The sequence below is a fragment of the Trichomycterus rosablanca genome, chromosome 6 (assembly GCF_030014385.1).
Source record: "Trichomycterus rosablanca isolate fTriRos1 chromosome 6, fTriRos1.hap1, whole genome shotgun sequence".
NCBI classification, from domain to species: Eukaryota; Metazoa; Chordata; class Actinopteri; order Siluriformes; family Trichomycteridae; genus Trichomycterus; species Trichomycterus rosablanca.
Window position 1 is genome coordinate 9777830 of NC_085993.1, and position 19805 is coordinate 9797634.

At 44.9% G+C, this 19805-nt stretch overlaps 1 protein-coding gene across 2 annotated transcripts in view; it reads left to right on the plus strand.

The window, feature by feature from the left end:
* The window catches only part of plxna1b (plexin A1b), a 268336-nt gene that overhangs the window by 196664 nt on the left and 51867 nt on the right, over nt 1-19805 (plus strand). For both annotated transcript variants that reach the window (XM_062997386.1, XM_062997387.1), the window contains exons 11-16: nt 1157-1253; nt 1344-1534; nt 4549-4700; nt 8668-8788; nt 12426-12562; nt 16275-16442. In XM_062997386.1, the coding sequence (XP_062853456.1) occupies nt 1157-1253; nt 1344-1534; nt 4549-4700; nt 8668-8788; nt 12426-12562; nt 16275-16442 (866 nt within the window). The remainder of the gene's footprint in view (nt 1-1156; nt 1254-1343; nt 1535-4548; nt 4701-8667; nt 8789-12425; nt 12563-16274; nt 16443-19805) is intronic.

Consider the following 19805-nt stretch of genomic DNA (forward strand, 5'->3'; position numbering starts at 1 on the left):
ATTTTGACCTCTAGGACTAAGATGTTGAGTGCTATTTGGCTTTAATGCCATATTACACTATATGGACAAATGTATTAGGACACCACTTCTAATTTCTGAATGCATGTGTTCCACTCACATCAATAAATTAGTTATAAAGGAAATATGCTTCCAACTTTGCAGCAACTTTGCAGTTTAGGGAAGGCCCTTTCTTGTTCCTGAAAGCTCTTTAAAGACATGAAGAAAAGCTTGGCTTAAAGAAATCCCAGTGGCCTGCACAGAGCCTTGACCTGAACCCCATTGAACAGCTAGTGTATAAATGGTCCAAACTATTATTGGATTAAAGTTTAATGTTTTTAAATAAGGATAATTATGGCACTGTTTTAGTTTTATCAAACAAGCCAGCTTTGAGCTAGTGTTCTGCATACGACCCCGTTTTTGACCCTATTGTATTAGTCTGCAAAGTATCCCAGTCTTTTAGCGCTAAGCGTTGACGCATGAGCGGTTCTTCGCCTGCTTACTGCGAATTGCAGCCAGTGGTTCGGCACTATAGATCTATCATTCCTGCACATTATCAGCTGACTAATGCATGCCTGCCACGAGATTCCAGTCACCTACTGGTACCCAGCTGATGAACTCAACTGACCATCGAAGGCTGGGAGAGACCAGCGTCAGGGAATAATGTCTTTGATGGTGCCCAGGTGGCGAATCCACTAGCACACCAGCACATTAACCCCAGCGGGTTAATCCACTAGCACACCAGCACAGAGATTCTGAGCTCTCGGGTGCAAATCTCAGCTCTGCTACCGGTCGGCTTGGCGCCCTTTAGTCTGCTGGGTGGGAAAGACTGGACAAAGGGGTGTGGTTATCAACACTGTGCCTGTACAGTAAGTGGAGGATCGCAAAGATTGGGGCCTGGCTTTCCGTACGTGAAGCCGGTCTCACGCGCAAATCCACCAAAGTATGGGAGAATAAGAAGGGATTGGTGGACTGCGCACACATTGGAGGGAGACTGTGTCTGTGACCATGTGACCATGTCTGGTGAATGTACACCTTCTTTGGATGCCATCGGGGTCCGCAGCAGAGTATTGGCTACTCTTAATTGGGAGAAAAATGGGGGAAATGCATAAAAAAATGATGTATTTGATTCACATGAGCATTGTGCTTTATTTTACAGTATAACTACGAAGGGAACGACATCAGTGATCTACCTGTGGATCTCTCAGTGGTCTGGAATGGAAACTTTGTCATCGACAACCCCTACAATATAAAAGGTTAGTCAACCAGGACTTGTAATTCTCTGTCGTTGGTGTTAGTTGTGTACTTGGTGTAACCTGTGCAGTTTTTTCCTGCTATGTGTGCAGCACATCTGTATAAGTGCTACGCCATGAGAGAGAGCTGCGGGATGTGTCTGAAGGCCGATCCGCGCTTCGAATGCGGCTGGTGCGTGCAGGACAAGAAGTGCTCCCTCAGGCAGGAGTGCACGGCACCCGAGAACACCTGGATGCACGCGTCCACCGGGAACAGCCGCTGTACGCACCCCCGTATCATAAAGGTAAGGGCTAAAGCGTTCCCATTCACACACATTTCCATTTGCACGTCCACCAATCAACCACAGTGTGCGGACTTGATTTATTTATTTACATAGTGTTGGTAGCCGCAGCGCCGCACGATGTGTTTGCATGGAATGAACCACATACGCGAAGAAATTGATGCTCAGCCAGCAGAGGTCGCCAGAGTGCACTGGGGATGCCAATATATCCAAATTAGGTGCAAATTACCCTAAGAAAAACAGGGTTTGTATATATTTGTGTACAGTTGAAGACAAAAGTTTGCCTTTATCATTTTTGTTGTGTGTAAAAAAGAAAAAAAAAAGTATGTGGACACATTTACATTTACATTTTCGGCATTTAGCAGACGTTTTTATCCAGAGCGACTTACAGTACAGTATACAGTCTGAGCAATTGAGGGTTAAGGGTCTTGCTCAAGGGCCCAACAGCAGCAACCTGGCATTGGTGGGGCTTGAACCGGCGACCTTCTGGTTACTAGTCCAGTACCTTAACCACTAGGCTACGGCTTGCCCTGGACGGCCTGGACACCTGATCGTGAGCTTGACTGACCTCACGGTCCAAAACCATGAAAATAAATAACAGATGTAACCCCGTCCACTCTTCTGCCAATGCATTCCATAAGATTTTGGAATGTGTCTGTGGAAAATTGTACCGATTCCGTCAAAACTATTTTTCGTGTTTCCACCTCCAACTTGGCAACCCTTTCACAATTATTCTGGCTTCTGGTCTGTTCTGACTGTGTCACAATCACCTGCCATTATAGAGCAAGCTGAGCGGAAAGGTGGGATGAAACCCGGGGGTTGTGAAGGTGTCGTGTGTGCTGGTGAACATCTAACAGCCTCAGGTGCGAGAGGTTCGTGTGATCGAACGTGAGCTCCTGGAGTTCGGGCTCCGAGCCATCTGTTGCTGTTGCTAACTACCGAACGTGCGATCTCCTAGCTGGAGACGAAGGTCATTGTTACAGTCTAATGTGCCGCTGATTCTTTCCGCTGAGGTTCTTTCCCGGCTCCGTGCGATGGCTCGGGCTTTAATGTTTGTACTCCGGAACCGACGGGTCCTATCGGGCGCGTTTATGTGGAGCGGGATTCTTTTCTCTCAGTCCAGCAGATTTGCTTTCTAATCCGTTTTCTCATTAATTGAATATCAGCGCTGGTGGAGGATTTATTCGGTGCCCGATTGGACGGGTGCTTTGTTCTGGGTGCTGCGGAGTGCCAGGCATGGCGCTGCCGTTTTGGATTAAGTGTTAAATTCATTAGGAGCAGGAGAGAGAAAGAGACGGCTGTATGACAAGTTTACTTAAAGCTCTTAGAGAAAGTTTTAGTTTTTGTTGAGGATCACCTCCCATTCTTTGTTCTCCACCTGTCTCTTGACCGCCACTCTGTTCTCAGATCGTTCTCATCCATCCATTCTGCTCATACTCGTTCTGTTCTCTTTTAATTATTTTATCTAACCAAAATTGGGCGGCACGGTGGCTCCGTGGGTAGCACTGTCGCCTCTCAGCAAGAAGGTCCTGGGTTTGATCCCCAGGTGGAGCGGTCCGGGTCCTCTCTGGATGGAGTTTGCATGTTCTTGGTTTCCTCCGGGAGCTCCGGTTTCCTCCCACAGTCCAAAGACGTGCATGTGAGGTGAAGTGGAGATACAAAATTGTCCATGACTGTATTTGACATTAAACTTGAACTGATGAACTGTGTAACCAGTAGTTACCTGTCCTGTCATGAATGTCACCAAAGTGTGTAAAAACATGACGTTAAAATCCAATTAAATAAATAAAACCAAAATCTAAATAGACAAATAGAAACAATAAATAATACAATCACTTGTATTATCATAAATGACACAATCACTTGTATAGTGGCGCATATTCAGATATACCGCTAGCACACCAGCGCAGAGATTCTTTCTAAACTCAGCGTTGCCACCGGTCGGCTGGCCTCCATCTAGCAGGCATAATTGGCAGTACCTGCAGCAGACACTGTTCTGTTAGGGTGGGATGACCAAACTATGTGGGTGGGGTCTTCAAACGCTGTGTAAGGACCCTGATTGGCAGATAGAGACGCCTGTGCAGAATGCATGAGTGAAAAAGGGTTCCGCAAAGGACTGTTCGCGGGTCAGAGGAGGCGTGAGTAGCAATATACTCTCCTTGACTACAATCAGGGATCCCCCAGCAGCAGAGGACAAATTGACTGCACTAAAATTCTCCCTAATTTGGGAGAAAATGGGAGAAAATGCATAAATAAAATAGAGAAGTCATGCTGGAACAGAAAGGCCCTTCCCTAAACTGTTGCTGCCAAGTTTGAAGCCTGTATTTTCCTTTATATAATTTATTAATTAAACCTGTCAGATGTTGTTTTGGCTCAAACACACAAATTTAAATATTAGAAGCGGTGTCCCAATACTTTTCTCCATGTAGTGTATTTATTAGTATTCTCCTCTGCTCTGCTGCTCTCTCCTTTCTTCTCTTGTCATTTAATTTCCTCCCCCATTTCCGCTCTTGTTTTTTTTTTCCTCTTCGTGACATTTCATACTCGGTTATTGTCTCATATTTTGGGCTCTGCGCTCACCTCCTTTGTTCCTGTCTCGCCTCCGTCTCCATTCTTCATGCCCGATGCTTGATGAGCCCTGTGCTCCACCGGCTCTTTTTTTTTCGAGGCCGTGATGAAGTGCGGATGAACTCTCGTCTCATGTTCTAACGCCCTCGTCTCTCCAGCTTCTCTTCGCTCTTTCGGTTCAGCTCTCACATTTTGACTTCATTCACATCTCGCGCTTTCCCACATGCTCGCTCATCAGTTCTTTTCCGCTTCAGTACCATCCACTCAGGCAGGTGTGTGTCTGAGGTGAAGACGACGCTGAAAAGAAAAAAAGAAAGTTGTTGTTCATGGAGCTTTGCGATGCTTTTAAAGTGATTCGTTTAAAGCCTGCTGGTTGTTGGTGGAGTGCACACTCAAGGAGTGAAGTGACTGATTGCTAAAGTGTCTCTTTTTCTTTTTTAATGCTGCAGCTCTCTCCAGAGACTGGACCACGCCAGGGAGGTACCAAGCTCACCATCACTGGCGAGAACCTGGGCCTGCAGTTCCGCGACATCCAGAACAGCGTCCGCATCGGCAAGGTGGCCTGCCAGCCCATTGAGGAGGAGTACATCAGCGCTGAACAGTGAGTTTTATTCAACTGGTCAGATCAGTGATAATCTGGGCTCAACGGTGTTAGAGAACCTGAGCTAGAGAAGCACCAGTACCGTTTATTCAGGAGCAGGTTTGTACTGGAGGTTGTGGCCAAACACTGTCAGCTAACGCTCGTTGTAAATTATTTTCTTAATTAGACCACATATGACCAATACAGAGGGTCCTACTAAAATCACGGTAAAATGTTCTTAATTTATTGGACAGATTTCACGTATTTTTAAAGAAAAGTGCCACATTTCACAGCATCATTAAATAACACTCATGAATTAAATGCTAGAATCAATGGAAGCTACAATACGCAGCACAGCCTACCTTTGTTTTGACAACCCCAAGCCAACCAGCCCCCCCCCACACTTACCCATGTTTTTAGCTGCTTTATGCTTCGACATTTTGACCAACCGACTGCTAACTGAATTACCGTAGGATTGCTAGAACTGCCTCATAGTGCAAATTAACCAGTAAACGTGAGGCACTTGACCGACTGGGCTCCACTACACGAATGAAAAATGTGTTAGCCCCCTTTCATGCTGTTCTTCAATGGTCAGGACTCTCCCAGGACCACTACAGAGTAGGTATTATTTGGGTGGTGGGTCACACAACACTGACATGGTGGTGGTGTGTTAGTGTGTGTTGTGCTGGTATGAGTGGATCAGACACAGCAGCGCTGCTGGAGTTTTTAAACACCTCACTGTCACTGCTGGACTGAGAATAGTCCACCAACCAAAAATATTCAGCCAACAGCGCCCCATGGGCAGCGTCCTGTGACTACTGATGAAGGTCTAGAAGATGACCAACTCAAACAGCAGCAATAGATGAGTGATCGTCTCTGACTTTACATCTACAAGGTGGACCAACTTAGGTATTAGTGTCTAATAGAGTGGACAGTGAGTGGACACGGTATTTAAAAACTCCAGCAGCACTGCTGTGTCTGATCCACTCATATCAGCACAACACACACTAACACACCACCACCATGTCAGTGTCACTGCAGTGCTGAGAATGATCCACCACCTAAATAATACCTGCTCTGTAGGGGGGGGGGGGGTGTCCTGACCATTGAAGAACAGGGTGAAAGCAGGCTAAACATGTATGTAGAGAAACAGATGGACTACAGTCAGTAATTGTAGAATTGTAGAACTACAAAGTGCTTCTATATGGTGGAGCTGATAAAATGGACAGTGAGTGTAGAAACAAGGAGGTGGTTTTAATGTTATGGTTGATCGGTGTATGAATAAAAGGCATTCTGTGCTGTATTAGGATTTGAAAGAAGTTGCTGCGGACCAAACGACATTGACCGGCCTATTAACTAATGGCTGCAATTGAAGCTTTTGTAATGTTTAGCGTTAGCCGGCCGTAATGGCGGTGTAATAACAGGATCTAATGTGTGAAAGATAACTGCTCTTTGATAACTCTTTCTCTCCGAGAGGCAGAATCACTGTGACGGGCGTTTAACCTTCGCCGGAGTAGCTGATTACCGCCCACTATTAAGATGAACAGGTTTAATTGAAAGTGATTTGTCGTTTCGGGAGTGGGCCAGGTGAATAGCCTCATCCTCTCTCTCTCTCAGTGTGTGTGTGTGTTTTAATGTCAGAGGTCAGTACAAGTTCATTTAGACAGAAAACCAATGCACAGAGATCATTATGTACCCCCTTCACACACACACTTTTTTTTTCCGCTTTATTCTGACACAGTCTGATTTATTAAAGAAGTGACGTGAGTGAGTAAAAAAAAAACTCTCATAGGTGTTCGTAAATAAAACGTGTCTCCGTCGTCTCAGACCGAATTTGTCACCATCACGGTCCTCATTAAAGGCTATGGGGATGCTGTTGCCGTGGTAGCAGTTGTATTGGAACGCCGGGGCGCGCGTCTCCGTGGGCACGCTGCCATGCCCACCTACTAGGGAGGGGATGTAGGTAGGGGACTTGATAACCCACTACAGGCGGTGCAGACGCCTCGGGGCATGATGGGAAGGGTGAACGTATATCATTAATCACAGAGCCACTGACACACACACACACACACACACACACACTCCACCGAGCTAATTAACCCACCAGTGAGAGCACATGCAGAAGGTCCGGTATTGGGTGTGCGTGTGTGTGTGTGTGGGATAGCATGTGTGTGCCCTCAGGTTCTGTACCAGCTCAGCTCCTCAGTGTCCTGTCTTGCTCCTCTATCACCGCTGAAATGGGTTTTCATTAGAGCGGTGGGGGGCCGTAGGCTAGTTCCAGCTCTCTCTCGCTGAGCTCTCTGCTAGCGCTCTCTCTCATCCAGGCCTCATCCATCCATCTCGCGCCCGAACCCTCTCACTCCTTCTCCTCCTAGTCGGTGAAGTCACCGAGCACAAGGCTTACTCATGAACGAGAAGAAAAACCCACACCGTTTCAAAATCACTCCAATTTTAATCCATCACGATCACGTCAGATGACTGGGAAACACCTTTTCAGTTGTGAATTGGCAACACAAGATATCCTTTATTTGTCATATATACATATACAGATGTACAGTACAATGAAATTCTTTCTTCGCATATCCCAGCTTGTTTGAAAGCTGGGGTCAGAGCGCAGGGTCAGCCATCGTACGGCACCCCTGGAGCAGACAGGGTTAAGGGTCTTGCTCAAGGACCCAACAGTGGTTGCATGGCAGAGCCTGGATTTGAACCGCCAACCTACTGGTTGATAGCCCAAAGCTCTACCCACTAGGCTACCACTGTTCCACAAGTGTTTAGTTGTGCACTTGTGGCGTAGCGGTCTTCACAACAGCCCAACACAGCTGAGATACTGGTTCGAATCAGCCAACAGGGCACCTACACAGATGTAATCGTCTGTGTCTGGGGGTGGGGGGTGACCGAGACTCCTTGATGGATTGGCGTCCTGTTTGGGGGGGTGTGTTGCTCCATTGCGCCCAATGAGCCCAATAAAGTTCTTGCAGTTTAGTAGAAGGATGATTGAGGAGTAACTGAGTAACTGTATGGACTACCACTTAAAATACACACTATAAAGCCAAAAATATTGGGACACAGACCATGAGCTTGCTGGACATCCCATTCCAAAACCATCAGCATTTACAGTATATTCAATTGTGCTGTTTTTTCTTTGTAGCTTTAATATCATCCACACTTTTGGGAAGCCTTTATACAAGACTTTGATCTGTATCTGTGGGAATTTGTGCCCATTCAGTCAATAAAAGAGACAACCTGGCTCACAATTATCCTAATAGTGTTGGATTGGGTTGAGACCAGGGCTCTGTGTAGATAACTGGAGCTCCTTTTGCACACAACTAGTCAAACCATGTCTTTGCTTTGTGCTTAGGGGCATAATCATGCTGAAGGAGAGTAGGGAATTCCCCAAACTATTGCCAGAACAATGTTGCCATCAGAATTTTAAAAGCATATCATTTACCTTATATAATTTTTAAGCACCTGTTAGCAATAAATGCGGTAGAAACAACTAATAATCATAGAATTAATCAAAGCAGGGGGGTCCACATACTTTTCGTCATGTAGTGTACTGCCTTAATTCATTTATAGGAACCTGAATCCACTTACAGTAGCATTGTGGTTAATAGGTGAGAAAATATCACCTCATATTCTGCCCTTTACTTTTGGAATAATGTTTGATGTAGGTACTGTACCGTCGCCATGGTTACACCATCACTGGTGTAAGTGCGGCCTCTTTTGACCCATCGATTGATTACGAGGGGTAGTGCGTGGCTCTTTGCATGCGATGCTGCGCTCTGTGAGACCCCGCCTCCTGGCAGGTGAAAAGAAGCGATCAGCTGTGCGAAACGCACAGCTGATCGCTTCTTTTCACCTGCCAGGAGGCAGGGTCTCACAGAGCGCAGCATCGCATGCAAAGAGCCATTGTCTGTGCAAGCTGAATTTGCACATATCTAACCAGAATCCATAAACTAAACCCGTGTTTCTAATCTCTGTGTAGGATCGTGTGCCGCTTGGCGGATGCTACGGGCTATCGCGTCCAGGAGGCTCAGGTTGAAGTGTGTGTGAGGGACTGCCAGCCCGAGTACCGAGCCATCTCTCCTAAAGCCTTTACATTTGTGGTGAGTACGAGTGGCGCTCATAGTTATTGTTTAGGATTTCAGCTCGCATGCAGACCTGGCGTTCGATGGATGCTGGATAGCAGCCCAAAGTTCTTCATGTAACACTACTACGAGGGTGTGGTCCTGCCTTCCTCCCACGGTTTCGGGATGATACTGGACCCACCAGTACCCTGATCAGGATGATTAGCTAGTAAAAATTATGTAATTAAATAGAAATACAGCATTGCCGGCTTATTAGTCCCTCCTTATTAGTTCCTTTGTGGACGCCTAGGCTGTTTCCCCCCCAACGTTTACAGACAGTCGCACACAGTTGCCAACCGCTTCTTTTCACCTGCCAGTAGTTATATGCATTATAGCATTCGGAGAGTCACACACTGCTATCAGGTGCCTCAAACAGCCAGAAGAGGCCGCAATTGCAGTATTAATAAGGAACCCATTTAACCCCCCCTTCGTTAGGCACAGCCGATCGTGTCTTGTGTAGGCCCCTGGCCAAGATCATAGCTGTGGCGGGCGAATTAGCAGCATCACCACTGCATACTGCATCTGCAATGTTTACAGAAAGTCGCACACAGTTGCCAACCGCTTCTTTTCACCCGCCAATAGTGTCTCATAGATCATTATAGCATCTGGAGAGTTACACACTGCTATCAGGTGCCTCAAACAGCCAGAAGAGGCCGCAATTGCAGTATTAATAAGGAACCCAATCCACAGCCCTCCCTCAGACACAGCCGATCATGTTTTGGGTGGCAACCTGGCTGAGATCATAGGTGTTTTGGGTGAATTAGCAGCATACTGCAATTGCATGCTGCATAAACAGCGCCGGACAAGATGATTCGCATCCCGAAATGGATATCGGAGGATGATTTGATGGGGCAGTGGTAGCTCAGTGGTTTAGATACTTGATTAGTAATTGGAAGGTCGCAGGTTTAAGCCCCGCCTCTGCCAGGTCGCCACTGGTTGGACCCCTGAGGGAACTGTTTGGGCCCCTCTGGTCAGAGGTGGCTAAATGCCTAAAATGTAGCGTGGGTAACTATGACCATGCATAAAGTCTGAAATAATGATTGGACATGGGCGCTTGGTTGGCACAGTGGTCTATTACGCTGGCCCACAATCACAGAGACCTTAGGTCTAGTCTCAGCAGTGCTATCGGCCATCCTGTTGTCTATACAGACGTGACTGGCTGTGTCCGATACAGGGATGTACTGGCAGCCTATCCAGTGTGTCCCTTCTTTGCACTTTCCCACCACAACCATGACCAGGATACAGTGGTTGATGAAAATGAATTTGGTTAGCGACTTTCTAAACGTGCTGCTTGCTCGGAACTTCCTCAGAGCTAAACTTAGCAAACTAGTTGTTTTTGTATTTAGCAAACCCCCTCGGGCTCCGGCGTAATCGTCGCTGTGGTCCGGCGTCTGAGGATCCTGTTTCACTTTGGTCCTGCAGCTCTTAATTAAACACATTTATCGTCGACTTCACTATGAATAATTACTTCCCGTCTAATTAAAAGCGATAGTTTAATTGCGGCGTTAATGCTAGCCTGTAATATTAACTGTAACGCCGAACGGTTTTTGATTTGTTGGAGGAATTGAGAACAATGAGCGTCTCACGGCCGTAGGCTACAGTCAACATTGAGCCACATCCATCTTTTTTTCATCGTTGCTCGGGGGGAGCTCAGGCTGAGCAGGCAGCTAATAAAAAATTAATTCAACCTTTCCATTGATGTTGAAATTCAGTGGTGAAATGAGCATGTTCTTCTGTTATTTTTGCCAATGGATCATTTCTGTCAGCATCAGGACCGAGAAAAGGTAGATATTAGGTAGAAAAGGTCGATTTTTAAGAGTTCTTGCTATGTTACCAGGCAGAAGCGTAGAATTAATAGAAGACGCATTTGTAATGGTATTTCTGCATGTTGTCATGGTAGCATGTCCACTTTTATTAATTAAAGTCATTATTATTGTCATTAGTTTCACAAATATACTTTTATATGGAACTCACACTTGCCAGCCAATCAGAAGCAAGAATGAAAGTGATGCTTCATTAATATAGTTCCCCTTCCTCTTCCTTACAACCTCCACCGTGGAGAATTTGTGCCCATTTTGTTGAAAGAGAATCTGTTATGTGAAATAAAAGGCCTGGCATGCCGCTCAGGTGGCACAGTGGTAAAAATACGCTAGCACACCAGAGCTGGGATTTTTAATACATCGTATCGAATCTCAGCTCTGCCATCCGGCTGGGCTGGGCGGCTATATGAACAACGTTTGGTTGTTGTTCATCCAGGGAAGGGAAATGCCTGATAGGGATCTCATAACTGATGCAATCACGACCTCTGCTGGCTGAGGAATTATGTGAATCAGGGTGTGGCTCTCCGTACACAAAGCTGATCGGCATATGGACCTCGTGCAGGTGAAGAGATGCAGTCGGCTACTGCACACGTTTCGGAGGGAGCGTGTGACAGTTCGCTCTCCTCAATCGGGGCGGGGGTCAGCACCAGTAGAGACGAAGCCTAATGCAATTGGGTAAAAAATTGGACACGCTAAAAATCTGGAGAAAAAGGGAGAAAATGCATAAAAAAAAGGCCTGGTGCACAGTCGACATTCTAGTTCATCCCAAAGCTCTTTGATAGGGTTGAGGTCGGGGTTCTGTGCAGGCCACTGGACACCAAACCCATCCAACCACATCTTTATAAATCTGACTTTGTGCACCATCACAGTCCTGCTGGATTATTATTATGGTTAGTTTCCCAAATATACTTGAGGAGTGCTTTTATATGGAACACACACTTCCCATCCAATCAGAAACAAGAATGAAGGTGATGCTTAATTAATATTGAGCTCCTTCCCCTCTTTCCAACCCTTATAGCCTCCACTGTGTGGAATTTGTGCCCATTTTGTTGAAAAAGCATTTGTAATGTGAATTACAAAGCTTGGCTGGCAGTCAACATTCCAATTCATCCCAAAGCTGTTTGATAGGGTTGAGGTCAGGGTTCTGTGCAGGCCACTGGACCTTCTCCACGCCAGACTCGTCCAACCACGTCTTTACAGATCTGGTTTTGTGCATCATCACAGTCCTGCTGGATTATTATCATGGTTAGTTTCCCAAATATACTTGAAGAGAGTTTTTTATATGGAACTCACACTTGCCAGCCAATCAGAAACGAGAATGAAGGTGATGCTTCATTAATATAGAGCTCCTTCCCTTCTTTCCAACCCTTATAGCCTCTACTGTAGGGAATTTGTGCCCATTTTGTTAGAAGAGCATTTGTAATGTAAGGCATTGATGTTGAATGAAAAGGCCTGGTGTGCAGTCGACATTCCAGTTCATCCCAAAGCTGTTTGATAGGGTTGAGGTCAGGGTTATGTGCAGGCCACTGGACTTTCTCCTCTCCAAATTTGTTTCCCTGTTATATTTTAGGTGTCCTTTTATATCTAACACACTCCTGCCAGCCAATCAGAAACGAGAATAAAAGTGATGCTTCATTGCACGTTTCTGTTCTCTACTCAGCAAATCCGAAATCTAGCAGATGTTCTGATGGAGGAGGTTAAAGTTGAGCAGCGAGTAAATGTACCGCACTTCATCAGCTGTTGTGTGTGTGTGCTTGTGTGTGTGTGCTTGTGTGTGTGCTTGTGTGTGTGCTCAGTCTCCGTACTTCTCACGCGTGGTGCCAGCTCGCGGGCCGCTCTCCGGCGGGACGAAGATCACCATCCACGGGAGCCACCTGAATGCCGGAAGCGCCGTGGCCGTCAAGATCGGACTCAACACCTGCCACTTCGAGAGGTAACGATCAATCTTTCTCTAATCTGTTCTCATAGTGCTTATTATGTTCAGTACAGGTTTACACACCGGTCCAAAAGTATGTGGACACCCATTCCAAATCCACAAGCATTAATATAGGGTCTGTTTGAAAACCTAGTGAGCTGCTTACTGCCTACCTGGGCAGCTGCCTAAGTAGGGAGGATTCTAATAAGACATCAAACTCATAAAGCAGATTATTTAGACGCACCACCGTTTTTGCTTACTTAGCTAATACAATTAGCCTCAGACCATTCAAACCAATAGGCTGAGGTGGCACAAATGCTAGCATGCCAGCCAACATCTCCCTCTGTCTACCGAAAATGGTTAAACTGGTTCTGACAAGCCCAAATTTGCATATTAATGACACTTGCACACTTTTATGCAAATTTAAGGATCTCTGTTGGTTGCTCCTCATTCGTCCGCCACATTTGAAATCTTTGGCAAGAAAAGTAGCGCCACACTGAATGCTGGGATTGCCTTCTTTGCTAAGGAAGCATCGGATGCTCTCTCGTTATTCAGTCAGATTATCGCTTCGAATTAAGGCACCTTATTAGGCAGCATTTTAAGGTATCTAGGAATTCGGACAGCTTACTAGGTTATTGGACAGACTCTCTTTCCAACCCCTATAGCCTCCACCAGGGGGATTCGTGCCCATTTTGTTAAAAGCGCATTTCTAATGTGAGGCATTGATGTTGGATGAAAAGGCCTGGTGTGCAGTCGCCATTCCATTTCATCCCAAAGCTGCTCAATAGGGTTAAGGTCAGGTTTCTGTGCAGACCACTAAACTCCAAAGCTATTCGATAGAATTAAGGTCAGGGTCCTGTGCAGGCCACTAGACATCCTCCACGCCTAATAAACCTGCTGGAGGAGGAAAGAATCTTTCCTGAACGTCATTCAACACACATTGGGTCCAAAAAGACACATTCACTAAGCAGCCTTCACTCACTTGGTGGAAATCACTCAATCGACTCAATTGAGAGAGTCAAACGAAACCTAAACGTGGGCGTACGAGTGCGCTCAGAGCCGAACAGTTATCCCAAATGAAACGTGCATGTGGTAACGTCTCATATCATCAGCATATCTGCCTCCACAAGCGATAGAGCTTGTTTAACACTTCTCACCGGGGTGCGCTGGGAGTTTCCTCTACGAGGCAAAATTGTGAAGATTAGATGAACGTTAGATGAATTGAACCCTGCTTGTTGCCTGTTTTTTTTTTCCCTGTTGGAGTGGAAGCGCTGACACTCATCCAGACGAAAGATCCACTTGACAATTTTCAGCGTCGAGCGTTTAATCCTAGCCAGGTGATTTAGAGCGGGCTTAAACCCATTTCTCATGGTGGCAGCGTGCTTTCACACACACGACCACACAAGCTATCTGCATGCCCACACTCTGTCTGACACATGTAAGGAGCGACAGGCATGCAAGGGGATTTAGGAGCGCATTGAGGGCGCCTCCGTTTGGTCCTGCTATGTGTGTGTGTGTGTGCGCGCCTGTGTGTATGTGTGTGTTTGTGAGTGAAGGGCGGCTTTGTGTACTTTTATATCTGGGTTTGCCCACCATGTGGGCTCCTACAGCCAGACTCCATTGGTGTTCGGAAAAGGACCGGAGCCTTTCGCCTACACACACTTCATACCTCAGTGTGGCTGCTTTATATTGTATGTGACTTGGACTCGTGTTTGTTTGTGTGTGTGTGTGTGTGTGTGTGTGTGTGTAAGTGTGTGTAAAGGGCTTTTTGTTTAAGCAGTCATTCATTGGCTTATCTAGCCTCTGCAACATCTTCATGTCATTTCCTTTCCTATCTCTCATTTTCACTCTCGTCTCCTTCTTTACACCTCTTGCAATCCTTTTTTGGGCTCTTGCGCTCCCTCTAGCTCCTTCTCTCTCTCTCTCTTGCTCTCTCTCTCTCTTGCTCTCTCTCTGCGCTTCTGACAACAACCTTGTCAAAATATGTACAGAACTCTGTGGGTTTCTCGGCTGCGTGTTGTGAAATTGGTTGCCAGGGCAACACCACGAGAGGTCGAGTATAAAAATTCCACGCACACGCACTCGCGCAAGCCGAGACACTCTCGCTCCCCATCCGAATCCAGAAGATGAGCAAAGTGGCCGGCGCCGGCTTCTGTGTTATTCTTTCCTCGTTTCGCGTCCTATTAATTTCGCCAGCGCCGAATCAAGATGTGCGTCCAGCGCTCCCGCCGTTTGTCCTGAATCCTAAACACCTCTAACCTAGGCATTGTTTTCAGCCCAGTCTTCTGTATTGAAATGCATTTTTGCATATATTCAAACAGAACCGGGATCGAGCGTCGGTTTGGACCAGGAGGTCAGTACGTTTGGGTATGTGAAAGCAGATTTCAGGCCTGGGTGCACTGGGTTAAGTAATGGGGTTGGTCGAACGTGTCATATTATTTTTGAGTCTTAGGTTTCATATTGGCGGTAACAGGACGCTGGGATCAGCCAATAAATCACAGAGCCTGAATGTACATGAATTACTTTGGGTCTCTGAGAACTAGGTGACATCTGGAACTAAGAATGCATTAATACAACTTACCACATTCATACATGTACTATTATAGGGCAGTTGTAGCCTAGCGGGTACTGGACTAGTAATCAAAAGCCCCATCACTTCCAGGTTGTCACTGTTGGACCCTTGAACAAGACTCAATTGCTTAGACTAAAGACTGTCACAGTACTTTGGATAAAAGTGTCTGCCAAAATGTAAAATGCACTACATTATATTAATATACACTGATCAGCCAAAACATTAGGACCCACCCCTCTTCCTCCCCAGAAAATGTGCATGGCAATGCCTGATGGGTAAAAACTGTCCATGTGTGGGCTAGGGATATATGAAATGTTGGGCTCATGGTAGTTCCTTATAGTTTACATGTCGAATACATGAAGTTAAGGTGTGCAGACCATTGGGTTCCTCTACACCAAACTTGTCAACCATTCTCCAAGGGGCACAGTCATGCCCATTAAGATTCCGTGATGCCATTGCAAGTGCTGCACGTATCTCAGAGGAAGCATGTGCTAGCCTTTACGCTCCAAGTTGGAAGCTGTCATAGAATGCATTAAGCCATGGATACTACAGAGATCCTACAAGTCTCTGGAACTCTAATGAAGGGATGGAACTCCTTGTTCCCTAAAGAATCAACCTTGGTTGGTGTTTGGACGGTGTTTGTGGAGAACTTGGTCTAATAGGTTAGTCCAAAATCTGCCCATGAGTGGTTCAGTTGGGCAAGATTTGCTAAATGTGAGTCTTAGACATAAAACCTAGACATTAGATGACTGGCTGTTATCATCCTGGTGGAAATCGTTATGATTTATAGTGACCCTTTCATCTGGAGGGGTGAGTGAACCCAAATTATGCTAGCAAAATGATTCCAACAGCATTACAGAGACACCAGGCCTGCCAGACTTTATGGGGTCAACCGTTTAGGCCTGTATTCTTCTCTTCTGTACACATGTCATGTTTTTTCGATGTCTCTGTAGATCACTACCTTGTATCTTTTGCACCACTGACTTTACCTACATCTTTTCTTACCATCTTTACCCAAAAATGAGGTCATAAAGGCTGACTCAGCATTTTTTCAACATCTGCACTTATATTTCTCTACTCAGGACCAGAAAATCAGGTTAGTTCTGCAATTTGTGATTTTATTTGTTTATTTATTCATTACCTTTGTGTGTTCTGCAGGCGCAACGCCAGGGAGATCGTCTGTGTGACCCCTGTGGGTTTAAGCACCGGAGGTACTCCGGTCATGGTGGACATCAATGCTGCAGAGCTGAGGAACCCTGAAGTGAAGTTTAACTATACGGACGACCCCACCATACTGAAGATCGAACCCAACTGGAGCATCACAAGGTATTGTTACATGCAAGGACACTTGAATGGAGGGGCCGGGCAGGGAGAATAGATTTATTACGTACGGACAACAATGAGGATGGATGATCAGAACATCACATCTTGATTTAGCCAAGTGACAGGCGGCCCTGAGTCAACAAGGTCGGAGTTTTGATTTATTATTGATGCGTATGCACAAATCTGGGAGTAAATTCGACCCTTCGGATTTTACATTTGATTTATTCTTGAGGTCGTAAATTTTTCAGACTGTGGATTGTTTTTTTGCTGGATGTGTCATTGTGCTATCATTAGGAAATAGCTGCTAATATGAGCTAATTACCATAATACTACCTTGCTGTAATCTTAAAGCGTAGCCAGAATTCTAGCTGTTTATCATTTTATGTGAACAAAAACTGGCCAACCAGCCACAAACTATTATTTTTAATAAAGGTCTGTTTGGTCAGAAAGATTTCAGCCTCAATTACGGACTAGTGGCATCAGCTAAGCATATTATAAATATCAAATAGCCTACAGATGGTGCTTTTAAGTGCAAGAGTAGCTAACTATTATGCTAAAACTAGCATTAGATATGTAACATTATGACCCCACCTGAGTTAACTATTTCCTTTCACAAACAGCAAGTCATGATGATTTGCAATCTAGCTAACACTAAGCCAAGTCAACAGGCTAGCATTAGGTGTTTTACTGTGCAAATAAATAAAGTAACCTTAAGTGCTGTCATGCTAGCTTATAGCAAGTTTTAGTATTATGTGAAATCAAAATTAGTAGCCACTGTGGCTAACAAGATAGCGACCAGGTCAACTATTTTACTGTATAATTATAATGTAACCAAAATTAGCCTCCAGCTACGTAACTTCCAGCCAAGTGGTAGCATATAGTGTAGTCGAAACCAGTTACGTTTGCTTGCTATGGCTAGCTAAAAACGATAATTCAGCATTTATTAGTAGATCCTAAATTAAAGTAGCAAACCTTAGGTTTATTTTATTGTGTAACCAAAACCAGGTACTGAGTTCGACTGCTAGCCAGCTAACATTGTCAAAACAAGCAGTTTTAATCATCCATGACATTAATTTTTGCCACCAAGTGAGCTGTTTTTATTTTAATTATTCTAGCAACTTAAAGCCGTAGCTAAGCTAAGATTACAAGCTACTTGGCTAATTTAAGGCAAGTTCGTCAACTAACAAAACAAGCCGTTTCAATCATATATAAAGCTAAGTGAGCTGGTATTATTCTAGTTACTCTAGCAACTGAAAACCGTAGCTAAGCTAAGCTTACTAGGTACTTGGCTAATTTGAGGCAAGTTTCTTTATTCTGTAATTATAAAAATCAGTCACATTTGTTAGAAAGTTACACTGTCTGTCCAAAAGTATTTGGACACCTGATCTTGAACTTGTTGGACATCCTTATGTAAAAAACAAAACAAATGGTATTAAAATAGTGTGACCTCTATGTGATCTTTTGAGAAGGCTTCTCACATGACTTTGAAGTATGTCTGTGGGAATCTGTGCCCATGACATCAAATTTTATTTATTTTTAAATTTTTTAATTTATTTATTTTTGTTATTTTTTTGTTAGTTATTTTAGCCAATGTAGCTAAGCTAAGCTTACTAGCCACTTGACTAATTTAAGGTAGGTTTCTTTATTCTGTATTTATAAAAATCAATAGTTCTGTTCTCTACAAAGTTACACTATATGTCCAAAAGTATTTGGACACCTGACCATGAGCTTGTTGGACATCAAGTTGCAAGAATTAATGGCATTAAAATAAAGTGACCTCTATGTGATTTTTTTTTTCAGCTATAACAGCAGACACTCTTTTGAGAAGGCCTCACATGACACTGAAATATGTGTGGGAATTTGTGCCTATTTAGTCAATGAGCATTTTTATGGCTGGGCACCGATTGATTGATGTTCCGGTTCATTCCTAAGCTGCTCAGAAAGGCTTAGTGCAGACCACCGGAGATCCTTTAAACCAAGTTTATCTTCATGTCTTTATTAAGCATGCTGGAACAGGAATGGACCTTCCCTAAACTGTTGCTGCCAAGTTGGAAGCATATAATTCTTTTTAATTGATTTATTCCTTCAGTACTTTAGTCCAGGTGAAGCCATGTGACTGTTGAATTCACAACCTTGGTTTCAGTCTCTTTTATCAGAGCTTCACGGTCATGTTCTACACTCACAGTAATGAAGCACATTCCTTCACCACTCTGTGGTGAGTGATGAGTATGTTTGAAAAAGAAAGTAAAGACAGGCAGCCACGTCTCCGGAGATCACACCAACATCAGAGTCGACGGGGGAAAAAAAGGCCGCCGGTGGGGCCGCGCTCCAAAACAACACTGTGCATCCACATCCACACACACAGAGCTTAGCTGATAGTGAAGTGGTGTGAGGGTGTGAACCAGCGAGAGATGAGCATGTGAACGTATTAGCCTGAGGGGAATGAGCTCTTCAGACCCTCGTACTCGCTGCTTCTGCTGTGAGCCCACAGGAGCTTCGTTTGACTGACAGGTCTAGCAATGAGTTTACGCCACTCGCTTCAGCTTCTATTTCCTGCTGACTTGAATGTTCGTATGTTTGTAATATCACGTCGCTCTACTGACGAGGCGAGTACGGACCCAGGAGGCGCAGCCAGCCTCTATTTAGGGCTAACCGTTATCCCTCGGTGTGTACTCACGTGTTCTGTAGGCTAACACCTCGCTAATTACATTACTTATCAGTTTCGGACCACAATGGGGTTTCATTCACACCAAAGTCTGGAATTGCTCCTGAGAGAATATAACGGACGGACTATATTTACTTTTCTAATTAATAAGGTAATGTGTGTGTGTGTGTGTGTGTGTGTGTGTGTGTGTGTGTGTGTGTGTGTGTGTGTGTGTGTGGAGGGATTGTAATTGCTAAATCACTGCTTAATCACGATTAATAGGTAACCAAAGGCTAATTAGCTCATCATATTGGTCACTATGGTGACCCATGTAGGGTAATGGCTGATTCAGACATACAGCGGCTGGTTATGTTATCAGGGCACAAAAAAAGTCCCCAATGTACCAAAATGACCACACCCGAGACCCTCGATAGGAGGTGGTCTCAGTCTGATCCGTGCTGGTCCCCTTTTTGCTGCCCCATACGCAACGAACTGTGATGCACTGTGTATTCTGACACCTTTCTGTCAGAACCAGCATTAACTTCTTCAGCAATTTGAGCTACAGTAGCTCATCTGTTGGATCAAACCACACGTGCATCAATGAGCCTTGGCCGCCCATGACCCTGTCGCCGGTTTACCTCTGTTCCTTCCTTGGACCAGTTTTGATAGATGACTGTATATAAGGATGATCTTTCTCTGCAGACAAGATTTTTTCTACTCAC